The following is a 21,360-nucleotide window of genomic DNA, read 5'->3' on the forward strand; positions in this document are numbered from 1 at the left end:
CAATAAGTATCTTATGAATAAATTAATGTGTGAGTGAACAAATGACCACACGAATGAATAAATGAATACATGAACAGTAATACATGGAGAAGAAAAAGTTAAAGATGATTATCTTAGGGATTTTTTCTCTAAATATATTTAGGTTAAAAAAAAATCCTCTAACAGTTGCACAGACCTTCATTCCAGCCAATGAGAGCATGTTGTTCAGTTTATACATCCCAGACTGCATGGGTGTTGTATACAACAGGGCATCATTAAACTGAAAGGAGAAACATTTCACAGCATAAAGGAAAGGAACAAATTTCAGCTACAGAGTTATTGATAAGACACAGGAATAAAGGAAAAATATTACTTCTTTATTAAAAACTCTCTGAATAAATACTTAATCTTCTACTTATAGAAACTAGAGCCACCCAGAATGTTTTATTAAAATATTATTTAAAAGGCAATTTCTAAAAAATGTGCTTTCTTTCCAAGTTCTGTAGACAGATTTAATGGTTTGTGAATTCTAAATCCCACTAAAGTATTACAATTTGCCTAAATAATCGATTGAATCAATTTTTCCAAATTAAAAATGAAATAAACTTAATTCAAAAAGAAAATAATTTTCTGGTTATGCATCCTTGCTTCCTATACTTAAAATGCAAAGAAGCAATACAGCTAGTAAAGATTCCACTAAAACTTCTATTTGAATGTGCTAATGTACAAATGTCTCCTTTTATTAAGGAACTATGCCTGCCTGGGACTCATTAGAAACACACACAGCCACTTACCAGGAAGAACACTCGGGGCTGCATGACTTTCCGAGATAGCTTCATCAGAGTTCCTTCTTTGAGAAAAACCTGATTTACCCAAACAAACACCCATTTAGTCCTGCCATCATAACACAACAACAATATACATATAATTTCCATTTCAACTTTCTTTCCCCAGATTTTTTTTTCCTGTGGGGGCTGGGTGGACATAGTATCTCTGTGATTTTTTAAAGTCGTAGTTTCTTTTTAAACCCTCTAAATCATTTAGGAATTGGACAAGGCAGAAGTTTCATAAATCCAATATTGGCCCCAGGGGTACTATTTGGTCTGAAATGTAATTGACCCAGCATGTACTTTATCCTGAGGCATAGCCAACATCCTGACAATTGCATTTTGTAATTTCCCTGAATTCATTCCCTAGGCCATTTTTGTGCTCCATTAGGAGCAACAAAATACCAATTTTCTCCTTCCCCTCATAATCCTCTCTTATATGAAAGATTTTAATGAAATTGTCTTTAAACTTGTGTGAGGTCAGCTAGTATTACACAATAAAATGATCCTATTCAATCAGAGACTCTGTGGGGTCCCCTGCCATTCTCCTAATTGAATCAGACTTCTTGTCACAGTGACTTAAGTCATGAATGTTTTGAATGGGCAGAATGAACTTAGTTGATCCAAAGGGTCAATGAAGAGTAACCATAATAACCTATTATCATAACTGAAATGAAAAATAGCTACAAACTATGCCTAAAATCATTGTATTAAATTCACCAAAGGGCCCGGCCAGGCGTGGCTCAGAGTTTGGGCATCGACCTAGGATCCAGGAGATCGCAGTTCAATTCCCGGTCAGGGCACATGCCCGGGCTGTGGGCTCCATCCCCAGTTGGGGGCATGCAGAAGGCAGCCGATCAATGACTCTCTCATCGCTGATGTTTCTTTCTCTCTCCCTCTCCCTTCCTCTCTCTGAAATCAATAAAGATATATACTTAAATAAAATAAATAAAAAATAAATTCGCCAAAGGCAGTCTAAAGCACTCACCCGTCCAGGCTGCACTATTTCGTGGTGTCCATTTAAGCTGTACTGAATCTGCATAAGTTTTTGGAAGTTGTCCTACAGAGAGAGAATGCAGAGCATATGAAGGCCCAGCTCCCAGGTTCAATAGTGCACAGCCACTGAAATCAGATACTTACTCCTTGCTTCATGGTATCATTGGCGTGGTTGGCTACCTCTATCACAACAGCAAGGGCATCTAAAATATGTAAGAACAGAAGGGGCATTTGGTCATTACCAGTGAATTGCAACATTAAGCAATGCCAGGCGACAAGACGGCAGCGAGTTCACAGCAACCAACCAGTGGAGGATCATGGCTGTGAGTCGGCAGAAATGTGGGTGATGAAATTCAATGAGGGCATGGAACAGGACAAACAGAGTTCTTACGAAAAAAATGAGCCAAAGAAAGATGCTAAAGAGACATGATCAATCATGTGTATCGGTGTATGAATGTCAGAGTGGTTTTGTGCTGAGATCTGAATATCCAATAGAAGTTTATAAGGATAAGGCCAGGTTTCACCTGGAAGCTGAGGGCCATTCCAGTATAAACTGCCTTGGGGAGAGAAGGACCCTAGGATAGGAAACTAGAACTACAAGGAGCAACCATGTAGAGGGTTAGGGCTCAGCTGCCTTCTCTTAGTCTGATCCCAAGAGAGAAGAAATGTCACATGCAAGCATACTAGACCCTAGGAAATTACATGCATTATTTTGTAAGCTGGGTTATTTAGCTTCATCTGTATTTCATTCTTTTTATTAACTCCTTGCCTTTAGCAAAGTGTTTTTGAATGCTCCAGTCTTATCATCTTTGTAATTAGCTATAAAAAAAAGTCTGAACTTTGTTTCCTTTTGGGCTACAGTTGTTCTCAACCCAAGACAGTAGTGCTCCTCAAGGGACATCTGGACATGTGTAAAGACAATTTTTGGTTGTCACATGACTGGGAAGGTCCTCTGGCCTTTAGTGGGTAGAAGCCAGGGATGCTAAACATCCTGTGCTACTAATTACAAACCCACACAAAGAAGGTTATCCCATACAATGTGACAGTAGCACTCTCATTAGAAAAACTGGTAATTTTAAAGAGGGAACATGCCCTCAGGCTGGTGTGGCAGGGACAGTAATTATCAATGAAAGGAAAATTTAAAAAAATTTTAAAAAATCAATTTCTGGAAAGGGGTTGAGGATTTTTGGTCCAGCTACTATAATCTACCCAAGATTCTCTTTCTGGTACCAATCCTGGGAGTTTCCATATTCATTAAAAATAAATGTATTACTATCACCATTATTAAAGGAAAGCAGTATTAACTTATAGAGACCCCAACCACCTTTCAGAATGTATTGCACCTGGCACTCATCACGGCAGATATTCCAGAGATGGTCCTGGGCACAGTCCCTCTTCCTGGCCTGCCTGAACGGCAAGCGGGCAGGAAGAGAAGATTTTGGACGAAAGGATAAAGCTGCTGCTGTCTGGTAATCTGGATTCCAAACTCTGCCTTCTCCCATCCATTTTGTAATTCTACTTCCTGATGTCATCCCTTTAAGAGGCCCCAGTGACTCTGTTCCTTTAACTGTTCTGCCTGCCTTCCAAAGGTGTATTTGTCTCACTTTCCCTCACCCTTGGCAATTTCATTAACTACTCACCGTTATACTGCCGGGCCTCTGGCCATACAGTGCACCTCTCTGTTCACTGCTTATTCTAATTCAGTTTTTCTTCAAGTGTGTAATTTCCTTTAAGCAAACTCTTTAATGTCTGGCCCTGTATTTGTTTTATCTGTAGAATGGAGCTAATAATTCACTGTCCTTGAGGGCAGAGGCCACGGAACAGATGTTTTCTTGAGGCCTTTCTAAAATCTGTTTAAAATTTATATCTTCGTGAGACAGATTCTGATCTGGAATGCCCACCCTTACTCTGCCTACCCTTCAACTCACCTCCAGTCCCACTTCTCTCTACGCAGAGCTCTGCCTCTTTGATCTTCATACTTTTCTCCCCCTTCCAAATATTCTGTACTGTTCAATGCATCCTAACCTTACAGCTACCTGCTCTGTTCTCTGTCTGCTGGGCTGGCTTTTTTCTTCAACTAGATTATATGTTCACCGAAGACAAGAAGCATATCATATCCACCACTCCAAACTTTTCCTTGAAAAAAAAAAAATCACCTTTAAAAGCATAACACTCGCAAATAGAAGATGTTAGAGAAGGAGAAGAAAAATAATTAAGAGAATGAGTAAGAATCTCTACAAAATGGGTTAAAAACCTGCTCAGCTTTGTAATCAGAAAACGTAAAGGATGCATAAGAATATGATCAAAATTCATAAAATTAATGGGATGGACATGGACTTGTTTAATGTGTTAATGCAGATTAGAATGAGGTATGACATCTGAAAGCAGTAGTATGGGGATAAACAGAAAGAAACATCACTATCTGGAACGGAAGTAATCCGCATGTGTCTTCCACGCAGTGAATTATCCCATGACTACCAGTGAGTCCATTGTAATGTAATGGACTACTCCCCTTAAGTATCACTGGGCACGAGGGGTGGAGGGTGCTAACGCCCATCATTAAAAAGTCCCAGAACAATGCGCTATTTTAGGTGTCATCCCTGATTTGTTCAACTTGGTCACCTCAGGGACTCGCGATTTTAAAGCCTGAAAGGACCTTGCAGATTAACTGGTTCAATCCCTGCTTTGAAAGCAGTGGGCATCTGGAGAAGGTGAACTGACATCTGGCAAAGGAGACTGGGCACAGGAAGATGGAGCTCCCTGACTCAGCATGCTGGGTTACTCTCTCAGCACGCTGGCTCCCAGGGCCAGCTGACCACTCTTGTCCCTATAATATTACCTGCATCCAGCTCCACTGTACCACTTCATCTAGTTCTATTTTAACCTGCCCAAAATAGTGTTATGGGGGGCGGGGCTTCTTATAAATAGAGGTTTGTTATATTTTTAATTTCTAAGTCCAAATAAACAATATAAAAACTTCTGCAATATATAAGACTACAGAAGTTATTTACCTTGAGTGTCTCTGTAATCTCTGGAGTCTTCTAAAAGATTTTTCAAATAATCTAGAAATGGGAAAAAAAAGATAGTATTTAGTATAATAAAGCAGTAAGGAAAAAAACGCTTTTGTCTTTTTTATTCAATACTTCGGTCATTCTTGTTGGTTACTATACCTGCTAGTTCAATTTGCACTAACTTTCTAAAAGAGTGAAAGAATGAAGCCCTGAGTACAATTTGAAATCAGGACACAGACTCAGAGCTGAAAAGAGCCTCAGAGGGCATCTTAGTCATTTCAGAGATGAGGAATCAGGTTACTGAGTACAGGGTCTCACCCAAGTCACACAACCTCTTTGTGGCAGAGCCAGGACTGGAATCCAGGTCTCCTGATGCCCAATTCAGGTCTTTTACTCCAACACACATGAAATACCTTAATCTCAAGAGCAGATGTATGTCTAGTACAAAATTCCAAGCATTAATAGATTGAATGCCTAAAGGACTCTTAGGCTTGTCAATCTAAGAGTCTAACAACGCCAGAACACCAAGGAATGCAATACACTAGACCAGTGACTCTCAGATGGGGGTGAATTTGCCTCCAAGGGGTCTTTTGGAAATGTCTGGAAATATTGCTGATTGTCACATCTGGAGAAATGGGGGCTACTGGCATCTATTGGTTAGAGTGCAGGGATGCTGCTAAACATCCTACAAATGCACAGGGCAGCCCTACAACAAAGAATTATCTGACCCAAAACGTCAATATGGCTGCAGTTGAGAAACATGATCTAGATGAAGATGGTCTATAAATGTGCAATGTGGTATATAGTGGTTCTTATAATACGGAAAAAAATTAAGTCAATCAGTTATAGTTAATAAATCTTTAACACAAAGAAATATAATAGGATTTCAAGGTAATACTTCTCTGTTGAGAAATGTTGGATGGCTTCCCATTACCTATCAAATTAAAACAAATTCCATTCCCTGGAATTTAAAGTCCCCCACTAATGGTCCCTATTGACTTTCTGATTTTCTCTCTTGCTACTGCCTAACACAGGCCCTTTGTTCTTACCAAAGTTTGATTCTGCACAATTCCTTAAATACTTCCCATGTGTTCTCTGGCTCTATGATTTTTGTCTCTAATGTTCCCCTTTTCTGAATCCTTCCTCTGTTTCTGCATATAAAAATTCTCATATTCTTTAAGGCTCATCTCAAATTCCTCCTATCCTACCAAATTTTCCATTTAAAAGAAACATTCCCTCCCCCTGAATAATACATTACACCACAGTTACTCATTTTATGCCTTCAATCATTTTTGTTTACATTTGACTCAAAGCTCCTTGTGGGCAAGATCCACATCTGATTCATCTTTCTATTTCTCATAGCACTTAGCCTGGGTCTTTGCACACAAGGGACAAGAAATGTTTAGAATTAAAAAAAAAAAAAGAAAAGATTATTTTCAGACAGAATTGTCTTAATTTAGGTAAAAAGCATAAAGGCTGAAACCAATCCTAATGACAGTGGGAGTTGAGAAAAATGAAAAGAGGAAAGGCATGTTAAGAGACTGAATGCATTTTTATCAGACTCAATCTCCACTGACAATATTACAGAATATATAATTTCATCCCAGGGATTTATGAAATCATGCTGAAAGGCACAAAGAGAAACTTGGGTGTTAGGACCAGCTCTTCAAACTTACTACGTGACATAAACACACACACCCAGCTGCTGAAACTCTGTATATCTCTGAGACAGTGACTCAAGAACCCGTTGAGTCTAGACATGTACTTCATAAATATCCAGCACTGGCAGGAAGCCATGGCGAGACATTGTATATGATTACAGTAAGCTCCCATGCACCTCGGTGTAGGTTCTATCTTGCCAGAGACCATCACTAGCAATTTAGATCTTAAAGTAATCAGAACACAATAGTTGGAGAATATACTTCCAATCAAACAGATAAGAAAGAAAATTAACAACATACATTGATTATACAGTACACTTAGCTTTACCTGGAGATGAAAATGAACTTAATCTCACTCTGACTCCACTCAGAATGAATTCCATGTGTAAGGTGAGTCTAAATATTTGACTTTTCCCTAAGAGTGACAGGGTAGGGAGTAAAAATTTAGTTGTCCTCTTAGATGTTCTCAATGTGCAGCCTACCTCATTAATCAAAAGTGATAGTCCTTAAAGGCTCTAGGTCGCTGAAGAATGTAGAAAGGACAGCAGATTTACCTAAGTATCAGATTAATAGCAAGTTCCTATGTTGTCTTCAATGCTTATTCTTTAATACTGAACTGAGACATTTCTCTAAACCAAGAAAGCTTTCTGGAAGAAATCTGTACTAGAAAATCCTGACCTCACAATCACTGTGCTGAGCCTGATACACATCTGAGTTGCATTTTCTTCCCCTGTACTCAGCTGTTTAGCTACTGTCCGCCAACCTGAATTTTCAGGAACAGGGTGAAAACACACAAATTGGCTGAAGAGAACACCCACCACTGAGATGTTGCAAAAGCATGCTATTAATCAGGGAGGTAATGGAGTTAGGCTTAATTTCCTTGCCAATTTTTAAAAGAACATCTTAAAATTCAACTTTCAAAACTCAACGTTCCAAAATTAAATTTTAGAAATTCAACTTTCCAACATATCCATTCATCCCTACTTTTAGGGTATCCTATTGCAGTATATCCTTGTGAAAACTCACCTTTTCAAGGAAGACAAGACCTGATCCCTCTCAGTTAAGAATCACTTGGTGTTTCAGCTGCAGAATTAGAGAACATGATTGATGGCCCTGAGTCAGATGGGAGGAACACTGAAACCACCAGCTGCCCCAGTCACTGTTACAACCCAGGTGAAACCCAGGAAAGGAGACCAGACAGACACGCCTGGATTGGTCATAGGAAATTGTTTACTACGTACCATTTAGGACCTAGTATCTCAGGGGAATTTCATCTTATAAAAATGAGGAGAGCAGAGTAGTCAATTCAGTTTGCCTTGTTAGATGTGTAGTAGTCTATGACTTTCCTGCTTCTGCCAAACCAAACTAAGTATTTTTCAAAACTCCGCTAACAAAAATGCCTCAAATGCTACTGCGGTTATTTCTAGCAAAGAAAAAACTGGTGCAGCATACATGGGCACCACAAAATGTACTTTCTGGCCACCAGGTGGCATCATTGATTAATAAAAGTTAAATAACCCCTCCATCATCACCAAGAGTAACCTCAAGGGATATGCAAGTTAATTTTGTTCAGTTTTGAGGCCCAGCGTGAAAGAATGAGGACCCAAATACTGTATCTTGTTAGAGGTCTAAGTTTTCTATATAAGGGCCTCTAGTAAACCTTACCACCCCAGATTACACAATCAATGAATAATTAACTTAAAGCAGAAAGCTATTCAAAGTACAGTTAACCTTCCCTAAACATGAGTCATCTGTGGGAATCTGGGACTTTTCAATTCAACAATGCCCAGTCTGATTCCTGGACTGTGCGCTGTGAAAAGGGAATGGCAGAGCACGGAGGAAATGAGCATACAGGACGAGTAACATTCCAAAGTCAATCATTTTGAATTTGGGGACATGTCTTTGTATTATCCAGATTTCTTCTCTCCTCTCTAAACATGTAATGATATCAGCAACACATACAGAATTATGAGATCCAAAGATCCAATAAGTCTAACCAATAAGCCTTTCTGCCAAAGCTTCAAATTTCAAAGAGACAATCTAAAATGATCCTGATTTGTGAAATGAAATATCGATTATTTTAAATACGCAAAATAAAGATAAATTGTCTAGCTATAAGACATACTGCCATGTTCAAGGAAGCTTGGTGAAATGGTCAAGAGCCCTTGTTGGGAGCGAGAAGGCAGATTCTTACTCTCAGTCAAGCCATGTCTAGCAGAGACATGAGACTTTGGCCATGCTCTGCCCTGCAGCATTTCTGTGTCAGTATCCTCATACAGAAAATAAGTAGGCTGGACCAGATCGAAAAACTGTAATGATTCTCATTCTAAACTATAATGAAGCATATATATTTTTAAAATTCTAAGATGCATTGCCCTGTGGCTCAGTTGGTTGGGCGTCGTCCTGTGCACTCAAAGCCTCCCCCCTCAACTCCTAGTCAGGGAACGTGCCCAGGATGTAGGTTCTATTCCTGGTCGAGACGAGTACAGCATGCAAACAATCGTTTCTCTCTCACATTGATGTTTCTCTCTCTCTTCCTCTCCCTTCCTTTCTAAAAAGCAATAAAAAAAATTTTTAAATGTTTTTTAAATAAATAAATAAAAATAAAAGGTGCTCTGGCCCTGCTCTAATTCTCTTACTCCTTGAATATTAGATCAGTTCTGGTCCCTAATCTGTGGCCCAAGCCTTCCTCTTATACATTTATGGTACTTGTATAAAGTTAGAAAAGTGACCTTTCTGGGCTCTCAGGCTCACAGATTTATGGCTTGGAAAGCAGGCAGTGCCTTTCTGGGAGTTAGAAAAGGCCACTTTTCTGGGGCTGATGCAGCCCCTCTCTGGGCACCCAATATGGTGAGCAGAGTATTGGCTGGACTTGGACCTCAGCCGGGAGGGCATAACTACATGGTCTTTCCTAGACTTTGATGAGCCTGGTCCTGAGGTGACATGCCCAGAGGACTCCAGAACCAAACCTGACTCCAAGCTCTTCCCTCCTATGGCAAAATTTCAGAGCAGCTCTTACACAGACAGAATCTCTCCTCAGTACCTTTTTAGCAGGACAGACGGGCTAGGCATATCCAGGATGCCCTCAGAGGAGTCAAAGCCATAGGAAATCTCCCAACAAAAGTAAATGTCCACTATTTTGACTTGGTTGAAACAAATGCTTTTCTTTGCAAACACACTTTCCAATGGTTAAGGATGCCAATTCATCAAGTGAGAATCTCAAAAGTACAGATACAACTTTGGCACACTCAAGCCCCACTTAAAGAGGCTCTTAACCATACTTAGTCCCCACTACCCTGGTTGTCAACAAACAGCACATTTAGGTTTAGGGAAATAGGTATAGTTAACCACCCAAGGCCCAACCAAGTGAAGAATAAAGTAAATAAAAGCACCAAGGTGAATTCAAGCTCGACCAAATCTTAGTGTTTTGTCTAACTGGAACAGTTCCTGATGTGAGCCACAAATCTGACAAACACTAAGAGGGAAACTCTACCAAGAGTCAGCTTGTTAGATCTTAGGCAAGACAAATCCCAGTAATAAAGGCTTCTGGCTATTTGTAGGGGAGTCTGGGTCAAATCTATATTGAGAATCAAGGCTTTGTAGTAATGTCTATGGGTAGAATTCAGGGGGTCTGCAAACTTGGATAGGCAAAAACAAGCATTTTCACTAACCTCTAAGTGAAACATAGAATTCCCTTTCATTATGAATGTAGGCAACAAACCACAGTATTATCAATGATACCAGTGACCCTGTACCATAAAAAACACGTGTGTGGTTTTTTTATACCACATTACAGTTGTTGCAGACATTTCAAAATGTTGTTTACTCTCACCACTACTTCAAAATTAGGGCAGTTAGATCTACCACCAGATCTTCTTATTTACGGCATTACTAAAGAAGCACACGCAGTCCAGCCAGCTTGGCTCAGCGGTTGAGTATCAACCTGTGATCCAGGAGATCACGGTTTGATTCCCAGTCAGGGCACATTCCTGGGTTGGGGGCTTGATCCCCAGCAGGAGGGCATGAAGGTGGCAGCCAATCAATGACTCTCATCATTGTTTCCATCTCTCTCTCCCTTTCCCTTCCTCTCTCAGAAATCAATAAAATTTTTAAAAAAAAGCACACGTAATATTGTCACACTTCAAAATTATTTTCATAACTGTATTTCAGCCCAATTGTTTTCCTTTTCATCTTAAGTATTTTTTCTGTAATTTAAAAAATTATTCTGAGGAGAGATCCACTCATAGGCTTCCCCAGATTGCCAGAAGGATCCAGGCACAAAAGAAGGTTAAGAAGCCTTGCTCTACAGAGAAAATGAGATTTTCATATAAAAGCTATAACTTAATACAACCGGCAAATAAAACATGTTACCTCTTATATCCTAATAAAGTCTTTTTATAGTATTAAAGTCATGGATATAATTTATTAAATACTATCTCTCAAAATGCCTTGTTCACAACTACAATTTAAAATGAACTGCAACAGAACAAGAACTGAGGTCATTACCACGAAAATTCTGAATATTATCACCCTCCCACTTTACACAGATGGAACTGCCTTATACCAGGGCCTTTGGGTTTCCCAGAAACTAAATTCCTTGGCTGGTGCCCAGGCCAGCTCCACCTCTCATCAAGTCCTGCCCTAGAGAAAGTATTAGAATGACTTTTGATGTAAACAATTAGCTCTGGCTTTTAAAACAAATACCTGCCCAGCTGAAGTTTTGTTTTGCAGTGAGGGTTTTTTAAAAGTCATGCATTAATTTGATCCTGATCTTTTTACCCATCTGCTTATTAGCCTATTCATAGCTCAAATTTATAACTTCAGAACACTGAAACAGATGTTTTTAATATCATATTTTCTACCAACATGGGAAATCCTAGATTTCTAAAACCTAGAGGGAGTTAATACCATCCCAGACTAAAGGCAAAGATTACAGGAAAAGTAATATAATATGCTGTTAAAGTCACTTATAACATAAATATTTTGAACAAGATCAAAGAAACTACCTGATCCAAATTTAATCAAAGTTCAAAGGAATGTTTTTTCCCTAAATATGTAAGTGGAAAATATAGTGCAGAAGAATTTTTAAATTATATTTTTCATTATATTTTCTCCACCATGATCCTCACTGATTTCAACACAAATGTAGTACCTTTCCACAAATCAAAGGTTTTTTTATTGAAAAAATTTATAACACACATAACACAGAGACAAAAAAATCTATAAATATATGATAGTCATTTCCGGACGACAGAAGATGAAGAACTTTATTGTTGTTGTTTAATACTTACATATTTTTAATAGGCACAAAAGATGCCTTCAAAGAAAAAAAGTAACGCTTACAAAAATAAATCCTCAAAATATACTCACTCAAACAAGTGACAAGATCAATATAATTTTTAGGAAATGAAAAGAGGAAGTGCTTGGTGGGAGCCTGAAAGGTTGAGCGTGGCCCGGAAGAGGAGTACTGTAAGCTCCATGAGGACAGGGATCACCACTGTGTACTTTCCAGTGTATACAGGTGTCTGGCTCAGGGCCAGCCCCTATAAATAAATATTTGTTCAGTGAGTCAGTGACTGATTAACGAAGGAGAGAATCTGGTCTTGAAAGACAGGTTTCAGCAGAGACTAAAAAAGCTACTAGAGCAAAGGAAAATAAAGTTTGGGCAATTTGAGGCTATAAACTGTAGCCTTTATACTATGGATAAGTTAAGTTTTTTGATTTTTCTATTCTAAAATAGGGACTTATTTTTATAGCAGTTTTACGTTCACAGCAAAATTGAAAGGCAGAGATTCCCCATATACCTCCTGCCCTGGCACATGCAGAGCCTACCCCACCATCAACATCCCCCACTAGAGTGGTAGATTTGTTACAATGGATGATCCTATACTGACACATCATAATCACCAAAATCCATAGTTTGCATTAGGGTTCACTCCTGGTATTGTACATTCTATGGGTCAGGACAAATGCATGACATGTATTCACCATTATGGTAGGATAAGAATGTTTTCAACTTTCCTAATAAGCAGAATAAAAGTATGTCTGCCAAATAATATGTATATATTGATCTCTGCTCCCTGTTCCTGACATAAAGCTCCTAAAAGCCTCTCAATTTTATAAGTGGTAAGAGCACTGGGAGCACCTTTTTTTTTTTTTTTTGAAATTTCTTTCTTTATTTTTTATTTGTTTTAATCCTCACCTGAGAATATATTTTCCATTGCTTTTCAGAGAAAGAGAAGGGGAAGAGAGAGATAGAGAGAGAAATAACAATGTGAGAGAGACTGGTTCCTCCCACGAGCACCCCAATCAACACTTGGCCTGGATCGAGCCTGTAACCAAGGCACATGCCCTTGGCCGGAATCAAACCCAGGACCGTTCCGTCCCAGGGCCAACACTCTAACTACCGAGCCAAACTGGCTCGAGTGGGAGCACCTTTTTTTCTAATAATAGGTCTTTGACCCTATTTCTGACGCAGAGCTCCTAAATCCCTTGAACTTTCCTAGGTGATAGGAGTGTCTTTTGATCGAATGAGGTGACTCTTGATGGGATGTTGAATAGCTTCTAGATGAAGCTGGTCCAGAAGGATCAAGCCATGATTAGCAGTTTGGAACTTTCAGCCCCACTCTCTATCCTACAGGAAGAGGAGAGGGGGCAGAAGCGGAGTTAATAGATCATGTCTACATGATAAAGCCTCCATAAAAATCCCAAAATACAAGGTTTGGTAAGCTTCCAGGTTGCTGAACACGAGGAGGTGCTAGGAGAGTGGCATGCCCAGAGAGCATGGAAGTTCTGTGACCCTTCCCAGATACCCTCCCTATGTATCTCTTCCATCTGGATTTTCATCTGTATCCTTTATCGTATGCTTTTATAACAAACTGGTAAACATAAAGTTTCCCTGAGTTCTGTGAGCCATTATAGCAAATTATCAAACCCAAGGAGGGGGTCATGGGAATCCAGATTTATAGTTAGTTACAAATTCAGCTGACAACCTGGAAGGTGCAAATGGCATCTGAAGTTTGGGGGAAGGGACAGTCTTGTGGGATTGAGCCCTAGATCTGTAGGATCTGACACTATCTTCAGGTAGATAGTGTCAGAATTGAATTAAATTGTAGGACACCTAGCCCAGCTGGCATGGCTCAGTGGCTGAGCAGTGACCTAGGATCCAGGAGATTGCGGTTTGATTCCTGTCAGGGCACATGCCCGGGGTGCAGGCTCAGTCCCCAGAAGGGGGTGTGCAGGAGGCAGCTGATCAATGACTTTCTCATCATTGATGTTTCTCTCTCTCTCTCTCCCGCTCCCTTCCTCTCTCTGAAATAGAAAAAGACATTTTTTTAAAAAATTTTAAATTAAAAAAATATATAAATTGTAGGATACCTAGCTGGTATTAACAGAGAATTGCTTGGTGTCGGGGGGAGGGGGGGAACCACGCATCTGGTGTCCTTGAAAGAGAAATGAAGTGATGATGAGTCAGGCTACCTGGGGTAGTGATAAGAGGTAGCATGACCATTAGGAAGATATTTCCACAATCTGGCATGAGTTCAGAAAGGCCTGGCCTGGAGCACAAAGGAAATGGAAAGAGCAGGAAGCAGAGGCAGGCGAAAACTGGTCAGCAGATCCTACGAGGGAGGAAAGATGAGAAAAGGGAAGTACTTCAGAGTCCTTTCCATAACTTTGTGCCTCAGTAACTAGAAGACTGTTTTTATTCTTAAAAGCAATTCATTCATTCATCCATCCATCTATCCATCAAACATTTGTTGGCACCACTGAATAGGGATTCTCAGCCTTATAAACAGGAAGAATGTTTCCCTAAGCCTTTTGATTTATTGTGTCTCTGTTAAAGTGCCAGACTCTATGCCAGACACTAAATTAGATTAATAAAGACAGTCCTTACCATGAAGAGACGACGAGGAAGAAGGAAATAAGCACTGGTCAAAAATTAGTGCTGCTCCTATAACAGTGTCTACTTTCTTTCATTGTTTCCTCACTGTTGCCCTAGGATTCCCATTTCTCTTAACTCCAAATAGGTTTTGGGCCCCACACATTTTAAAGATCTGGCTAGATCAAGTGGCCTTGACCAGACAATATAAAGGTAAAATTTATTAAGTTTTTCTGCTTTTTTTGTTGTTTTTATAATTCTAATCTGAAGCATTCCATTATACAACACAGGCTTTTTCTTTGGTCCTATTTTGAGTTGACTTTAAAAATACTACCAAGAACTTAGTTGGAAGTTTTTACTACAATGAAGAAATAGGTAGCCTAAGGAAAACACCCAATAATAAAACCCATATTATGTCCTGAGGAAGACATACGAGACAATAGGATGGTTGTTTTAATTGTATGGGTAGGACTGCTGTGTGTGGGAAATTCCACTCACCTTTTTCTAAGAAAGATTCCAAAAGCAACTACCCTATCTTATCTGCTTCATCTCTGTATTTCTCAATCTTCCCCTCCCAAGAAACCAAGCAGGCACAACTCTACTTACACTGAGTCAGGCAGGAATCCTTCCCCTTCTCTGCCTTAAACTCATTAATAAACCAAAGTTGTAAGGGGGTGCCTCATATAGTCATACTCCTCCTCTCTGTTCCAGTATATTCTGTGCACTTGGAATTACTCCAAATTCTAAAATGGAAATAAAAGTACTTACCTCACTAGGTTGTTCCGAAGATTAAATCATTGATGTTTATTTATCCAAAGAAGAGGATCCAGTTAATTAACGTGTTTAAATAGATACAAACTTTAGACTTAAAATTCAATTTCTAAAAATCTAAGTGCATAGACAAGTGCACTTTGGTAGCAGAAATATTGTGCAAAAGTTGGGAGCAATTAGAATATCACAAAAGGTGAGTACTAAAACTCAGAATTTTAAATAAAAATTAAACAAACCCTTAGTACCAACCCCTATGTTTCCTAGGATTATATGATCATAGGTGCTTCAACTCAAACTATTTGTGTTGCCTCAGGCAGGACATTTCACCTCTCTGGGTGTGTCTTTCATTTAGAAGAGAACTCTGAAATTCTCTATCTCAGTGTTGTCCTTTAGACTAAAGATATTTTGATTAAAGGGATGCTTTAAACCCAGTTTAAAACCAACGAAAATTATTTCCTGAACAGCTTCTAAGATATCTAAAACTGAAGCAGATATATTGGGGTGCACTAAATTATTAGGAAAAGATTCATTCCTTGACCTCAAAAAGTTTAGAATTAAATTAATAAATCAATATTCAAATTGTATGAATATCACCAAATTCACAAGGCATCAACTATATATTTACTAAATAACATTGCACTGATACTAAGGGTCAAGGAGAACTGGAGTAATCAGTGATGGCTTCAAAGGGAACAGAGGACTCCAGGTCAGGCTTGGTGGAGGAGAAGAATTTGAATCAATGGAAGAAAAGGCATAGGACGAAGAATATGAAATCTACGTTATTGCTTTACAAAGTCTATGTTCTTTCTTTAACTTTAGTCTTGACTTACTGACCCTGAACAAGCCATTTATCACCTTTACCTTTCAATAAATCCACAATTGCTGAGGGTTTACTATACATAAGGTATTGTACATCATTTAAATAATGACGATTTGCCAATGTAAGGAAAAGGGAAACAAACAGTTTTAAGATTAAACAAGAGACAGCACAAAACTAACCCCAAGGTCACATTATATTGGTTATAAAACAAATAACATTTATTCTCTTAAAGAAGATTTTTAAACTTGCTTTTGCTATTTCACCATTAATTAAAATCAAACAGCATGAAACCTAAGTTAAATAATGTGTAACTTTTTTACTTAAATCAGTTAGAATGTGGGAAAGAAATACTTTACATGAAAATTTCATTACCTTGCTCTGTCCTTCTTGCAAATCATAGCTTTTAAAACCACTGTTATCCTATGCCACTAAAAACAGTACTTCACTGGACAGCTGTAGAAATGGCCTACGCCATTCAATAACTCATTGAGGACACAGCACAGAATTTATCTAGCAAAAACACAACACATGCATGGGGACTTCCTTTTATCCTGTGTATTCTAAATCTCGTCCAAAAGCAGAGGAAAGAAAAGTACAGATGGACAGGATATCCTCAAGTTATTTAGTTTGCCTTATGTCATTCCTGGGAAAAATCTAGAGCGTAATTCACAGTTAGAAATTCAAATTAAGCAGAAACATCCAAGGTAGCAAGTCCTAAGGCTGAAAGGCAGGCCTTCCTTATCAGCAGTTTTCTTCACTAGGCAAGCTTGGAAGGCAGAAAGCCTTTGCCTAAAGGGAAATTGGAAAATCCTAGCTTTCCAGGATTCACCTACTGTACAGCCCTTGGTTTGTTGAAGAGAAAGATCAGATTAAGGATAAAAGCAGACAGGCGATTTCTTAAGAACGCTGATAGGAACCAAGAACCTCGAAATCTATTTACATAAAATGACAAAAGATAAAACCATTAAAAAAAAAAAAGAGGAAAGGAAAAAAAAAGAAAAACAACAACAAAAATTACAATAGACTGAATTTAGAGCTGTGGTAGCATTTCAGTGTACTTACCAATTTGGATCCAATTTTTAAGGCACATTATTTATGTATATATTAAGTCACTGCACATCTAATACATTTCAGCAAATACTCCAGAGGACCGAGTAGTATATGTGTTGGATACTATGCTTGGTACTGAGACTACACTAGCTTTATTTGTGATACCAAACCACTTAACCTCTGAAGGCCTGTTATGTTATCTATGTAAATAATATATTGTGATATATTCATGGTTATGATGAAGATTTTAACAGTCAATGAATATAAAATCCTGAGCACAACATGTGCTTTCATGCAAATCATTTTGAAGAATTTTCTTTTTTTTCCTTTTTACTATTCGAGTGGAAATCAGACAGACACAACCCTGTAATCCTGAAGTTCACAACTGAGTAGAAGATACAGACAACAAAGACCAGACATAGGATGACGATAATGATGCTGATGGCAATGTGGACACTTCGCTACTAAGTACTAGTAGCAGCTAGTGCTTATTTAGAATACACTATGGCCAAACCAAGATTCTAAGCACACAGCTCATTAATCAATCCTTATAACAACCCACTGAGGTTCCTAAGGCCATGATAGTTGATAAACATATACAGGGTGTCCCCACAAATGTATACACACTTTGAATAATTATAAAGGCAGTATTTATTAAAATACATTTCATTTCCAAACTGTAATAGAATCAGCTGTTAAAGTGTGCATACATTTTTCCAGGACATCCTGTATATAGGAGTGATCCTCTAAATCTCAATGTTGCATGGCTGGGAAAGTACCTTCTTGGAGTTAATAATAATATTAATCAGGTAACATGATACAGGGTTGTGGGGTTGGGATGGTAAAGGAAGTTCTGAGCAAAAGGTATTAAGATGTATAAATGCCCAAAGCAGAGAATGTACACAGGGAACACAAACAACTAAAAGAACTTAGATTCAGGCAATGTATATGCAGGGTTCTAAGCAATCTATAAATCCATCAATTAGGTAAAGGAGTGATAGAAAAAGACAAGTAAACTGCCAGAGATGCCCACCTGTTAACAGCAGTCTGTACTGGGGGATCCTCTGAACTGGCTTGAGCAGGTAGTGCTTGAGGGCCAGATTAGCACAGCGTGGGCTCATCTGAAAGGAAAAGGCATCCAATGTAAACACCAGCACTTTTCGAAAAAGAGGGGTATCCAGATTCAGGTGCAAATGAAGCCAGTTTTTAAATAGCCAGCTGCTCTGAAAGGGAATTCATGGAGAAACTGCCTTCATTTTAAGGCATCTGTGATGCTGAGAGTGAATCCATAACCAATTTACCATGTAGCCCACACTCTCCCATAAATAAGTCTCTCAAATCACTGACTCATAAAGAAAACTGGTTCATACCCCTCTCACAGAGGGTGGTAGCCGCAGTCTGCATTCTAGGCCAATTAGAGCCCATCCTACTCAGCAGCTGCCACTTAGAAGAGAATTTGCCAATGTATTCATAAACATAAACCCCTAGACCAAGAAGAAAATGCATGGCCCCCAAAGTAAGGTGGCAGAAATAAAACTACTGGGAATTGGATTCAAGTAATAGAGCCTATCAATATACTCATCATAACAATGGGTGGTGGAGAGAGTTGCAGAAATTAAAGATAACCTGAAAAGCAGCCTTGCTAAGTAAGCATCCTTTCTCTAATAAATCTGCAGGATGTAAAACTCTCAGATGACTGGCTATAAGAGACAGCCCCCAAATCATGGTGGATATAAAACCATTTGATCCAGAACCATTCTGACTTGACCACAAGGACATTTGATTCTGCCTTTAAAGCTCTTCTTGGTTGTACAACACACACTTCTGCCCATTCCTAAGCCCCACCCCATTCTCCAACACAGGTATTTACTGTGAGGTGGCATCAAAATGGCCAAGTGAAACGTCCCTCATCCAAAGATATTCTGCGCTTCTTACACAGTTCAGGTGGGCGGGGAAGAGTTTTTTCAGATCTGTTGAGACTGTTTTATTATTTTCTAAATATGCACCTCCAGGGTCTAGTACACAAAATAATTACGAAATTATAATGATAATGCATGTTAAGAAAGCATCTATCATGCAAGTATCATTAACCAAGACAGCTAACTCGCCTGTCTTGTTTCTTTTGCTGCCAAGGCAAGAGAACTCACTGGACCTGATGAAAATCTGGGTCAATTATCAGTTCTATAATTATGTACATCACATTTCCTTTCTTAATAGCATGAAGACATCAGCAGAGATATTAAAAAAAAGAGAGAGAGAAAAAGAGACTATGAACAATTTTAAAGTTTAATTATTTGTCTTTTTTTTTCAAAAAAACACATGCTATTAATTTAAAATAAATTAAATTTATTTCTACACAACCTTGTTTTTTAAAAAAATCATATTTCCTTACAATGCTGTTTGAAACCTGCACAGTAAATTAGAAGTGAGAAAGAAAAGGGAATGGTTAGTTTCGTTTGAGTTGCTTCTGGTTAAACCGTTTTAGGTAACTATTTTACAGACTAAAAATTAACACGACCTGGTTATTCGCTTGCACAAATTAGAAATCAGCAATATCTTTTTGTTTTTTCCCCCTAAGGAGTTCCCTGTATTTTATTTTATTAATGATTTCAGAGAGAAAGAGGGGTGGGGAACATCAATCTGTTGTCCCACTTACCTATGCAGCCACTGGTTGATTCTTGTATGAGCCTTGACCAGGGATCGAACCCAAAACCTTAGTGTATTGGGACAATGCTCCAACCAACTGAGCTACCAGCCAGGGAGAAATCGGCAATATCTTAATACAGCTAAAACTCTTCTAGTTTTGTGTGACTGGAATTCACTAAAATTTTTAGTTTCAAAGTAGAGAAATAATCACTAAAGTATTCAGTAATTTTACACAAAATTGGGGGAGGAAACGTAAGAAAAATTTTAGTTAAAAATTAATTTTTTAAAAAGATACATTATATCATTTTATAACAAATCAAATCAGGATTGTACCCTTACAGCTTTGAGTCAAAACACAAAGCTTTGGCAATAAACATGTTATTCATTTTTCTTAAAAGTTGACACTAAAACTATGTTATTTACTTATCTAAATATAATCAAATTATATTTTCCATACATGATTATAAATTAGTTGTTAGAAGAATAAAGGGAAAGGTTGAGTTAAAAATATGCAATGTGCCCGGACGGGCATGGCTCAGTGGTTGAGCACTGACCTAGGATCCAAGAGATCCCGGTTCGATTCCCAATCAGGGCACATGCCTGGGTTCCAGGCTCCACCCCCAGGGGGTGTGCAGGAGGCAGCCGATCACTGACTCTCATCATTGATGTTTCTATCGCTCTCTGAAATCAATAAAGATATATTTTTTTAAAAAAAGAAATGTTCCTTAGAGTAGTGAAATTCATAGAGACAGAAAGGAGAGTGGTGGATGCCAGAGGCTGGAGGATGCAGAGAATGGGGAGTAGGTTGTTGTTTAATGGCTATAGCTTCAGTTTTGCAGGATGAAAACAGTTCTGGATGTTGGTCGCATAACAAAGTGAATGTACTTAACACTACTGCAGTCACACTTAAAAATAGTTAAGATGGTTCAGTTTCATTTTATGTGTATTTTACCACACACAAAAAGAGACTCATTAAAATATTCCAATGTGCAATAATGGATTTCCAAAATTAAATCTTGTAGACACTGTTTGAGTTCTCACTATTGAATTTGTTCAACTCCCTCTTTGATTTTGAAGGGATTATATTTTAATATCCTTTTGTTTGCAAGGTTTATTTTCAATGACTGCAAATTATTAGAACTTTAAAAGCAAACAGACAAAAGCTCAACATTAGATGGTAGCAAAAATACCTCAAATTCTCTAACGACAGCAGCAAAACCTGGGTTTTTCTTGCACTGCTCATCCAGCAAAGCTATATTCTTATCAAATTCTTTGATGTATGTGGAATACATTTTTAGATATGGTCCCTTCTTTACAAAGATATCAGCAATTCTTTGTTGTTCTGTCCTAAAGATAGAGAAGAGATACACAAAATATAATAAGTCTTTAATGTATCCAAAACATATCCAATGAACAGAGTCCCATATTCAAGCTTATTAGCTTATTTCTCTTCTTGTGAGACATATCCCCAAATGTCTACTCTTTACCATTTCCATTGCCACCATCACATCTTGTCTGGGCTCTGCCAGCAAGACAGTCTCCCTGCTTCTATCATCCTGTTTTTGCATGCAGCCAGAGTCTAAAAACATATATCATATCATATCATATCATAATCATATCATATATCGTATTGCATCAGATCATATATAATATCATGTGACTTCCACTGGCCTCCTTGGCTCTTAACAGAAAAACAAACTCCTTATCTGGGCTTACAAAG

The 21,360-nt window shown here is 38.4% G+C and overlaps 1 protein-coding gene across 3 annotated transcripts in view; it reads right to left on the minus strand.

Moving 5' to 3' along the window:
* The window catches only part of FGD6 (FYVE, RhoGEF and PH domain containing 6), a 103,317-nt gene that overhangs the window by 15,668 nt on the left and 66,289 nt on the right, over positions 1–21,360 (minus strand). For all 3 annotated transcript variants that reach the window (XR_013998304.1, XM_081130259.1, XM_081130260.1), the window contains exons 7-13: positions 20,831–20,987; positions 18,028–18,115; positions 4,814–4,864; positions 1,947–2,005; positions 1,795–1,866; positions 774–842; positions 176–259 (exon numbers count right to left, since the gene is read on the minus strand). Coding sequence is in view for 2 of the 3 variants with exons in the window: in XM_081130259.1 (XP_080986385.1) it covers positions 176–259; positions 774–842; positions 1,795–1,866; positions 1,947–2,005; positions 4,814–4,864; positions 18,028–18,115; positions 20,831–20,987 (580 nt within the window). In the remaining variant the exon portion in view is untranslated. The remainder of the gene's footprint in view (positions 1–175; positions 260–773; positions 843–1,794; positions 1,867–1,946; positions 2,006–4,813; positions 4,865–18,027; positions 18,116–20,830; positions 20,988–21,360) is intronic.

The sequence above is a fragment of the Miniopterus schreibersii genome, assembly GCF_964146895.1.
Source record: "Miniopterus schreibersii genome assembly, chromosome: 2".
NCBI classification, from domain to species: domain Eukaryota; kingdom Metazoa; phylum Chordata; class Mammalia; order Chiroptera; family Miniopteridae; genus Miniopterus; species Miniopterus schreibersii.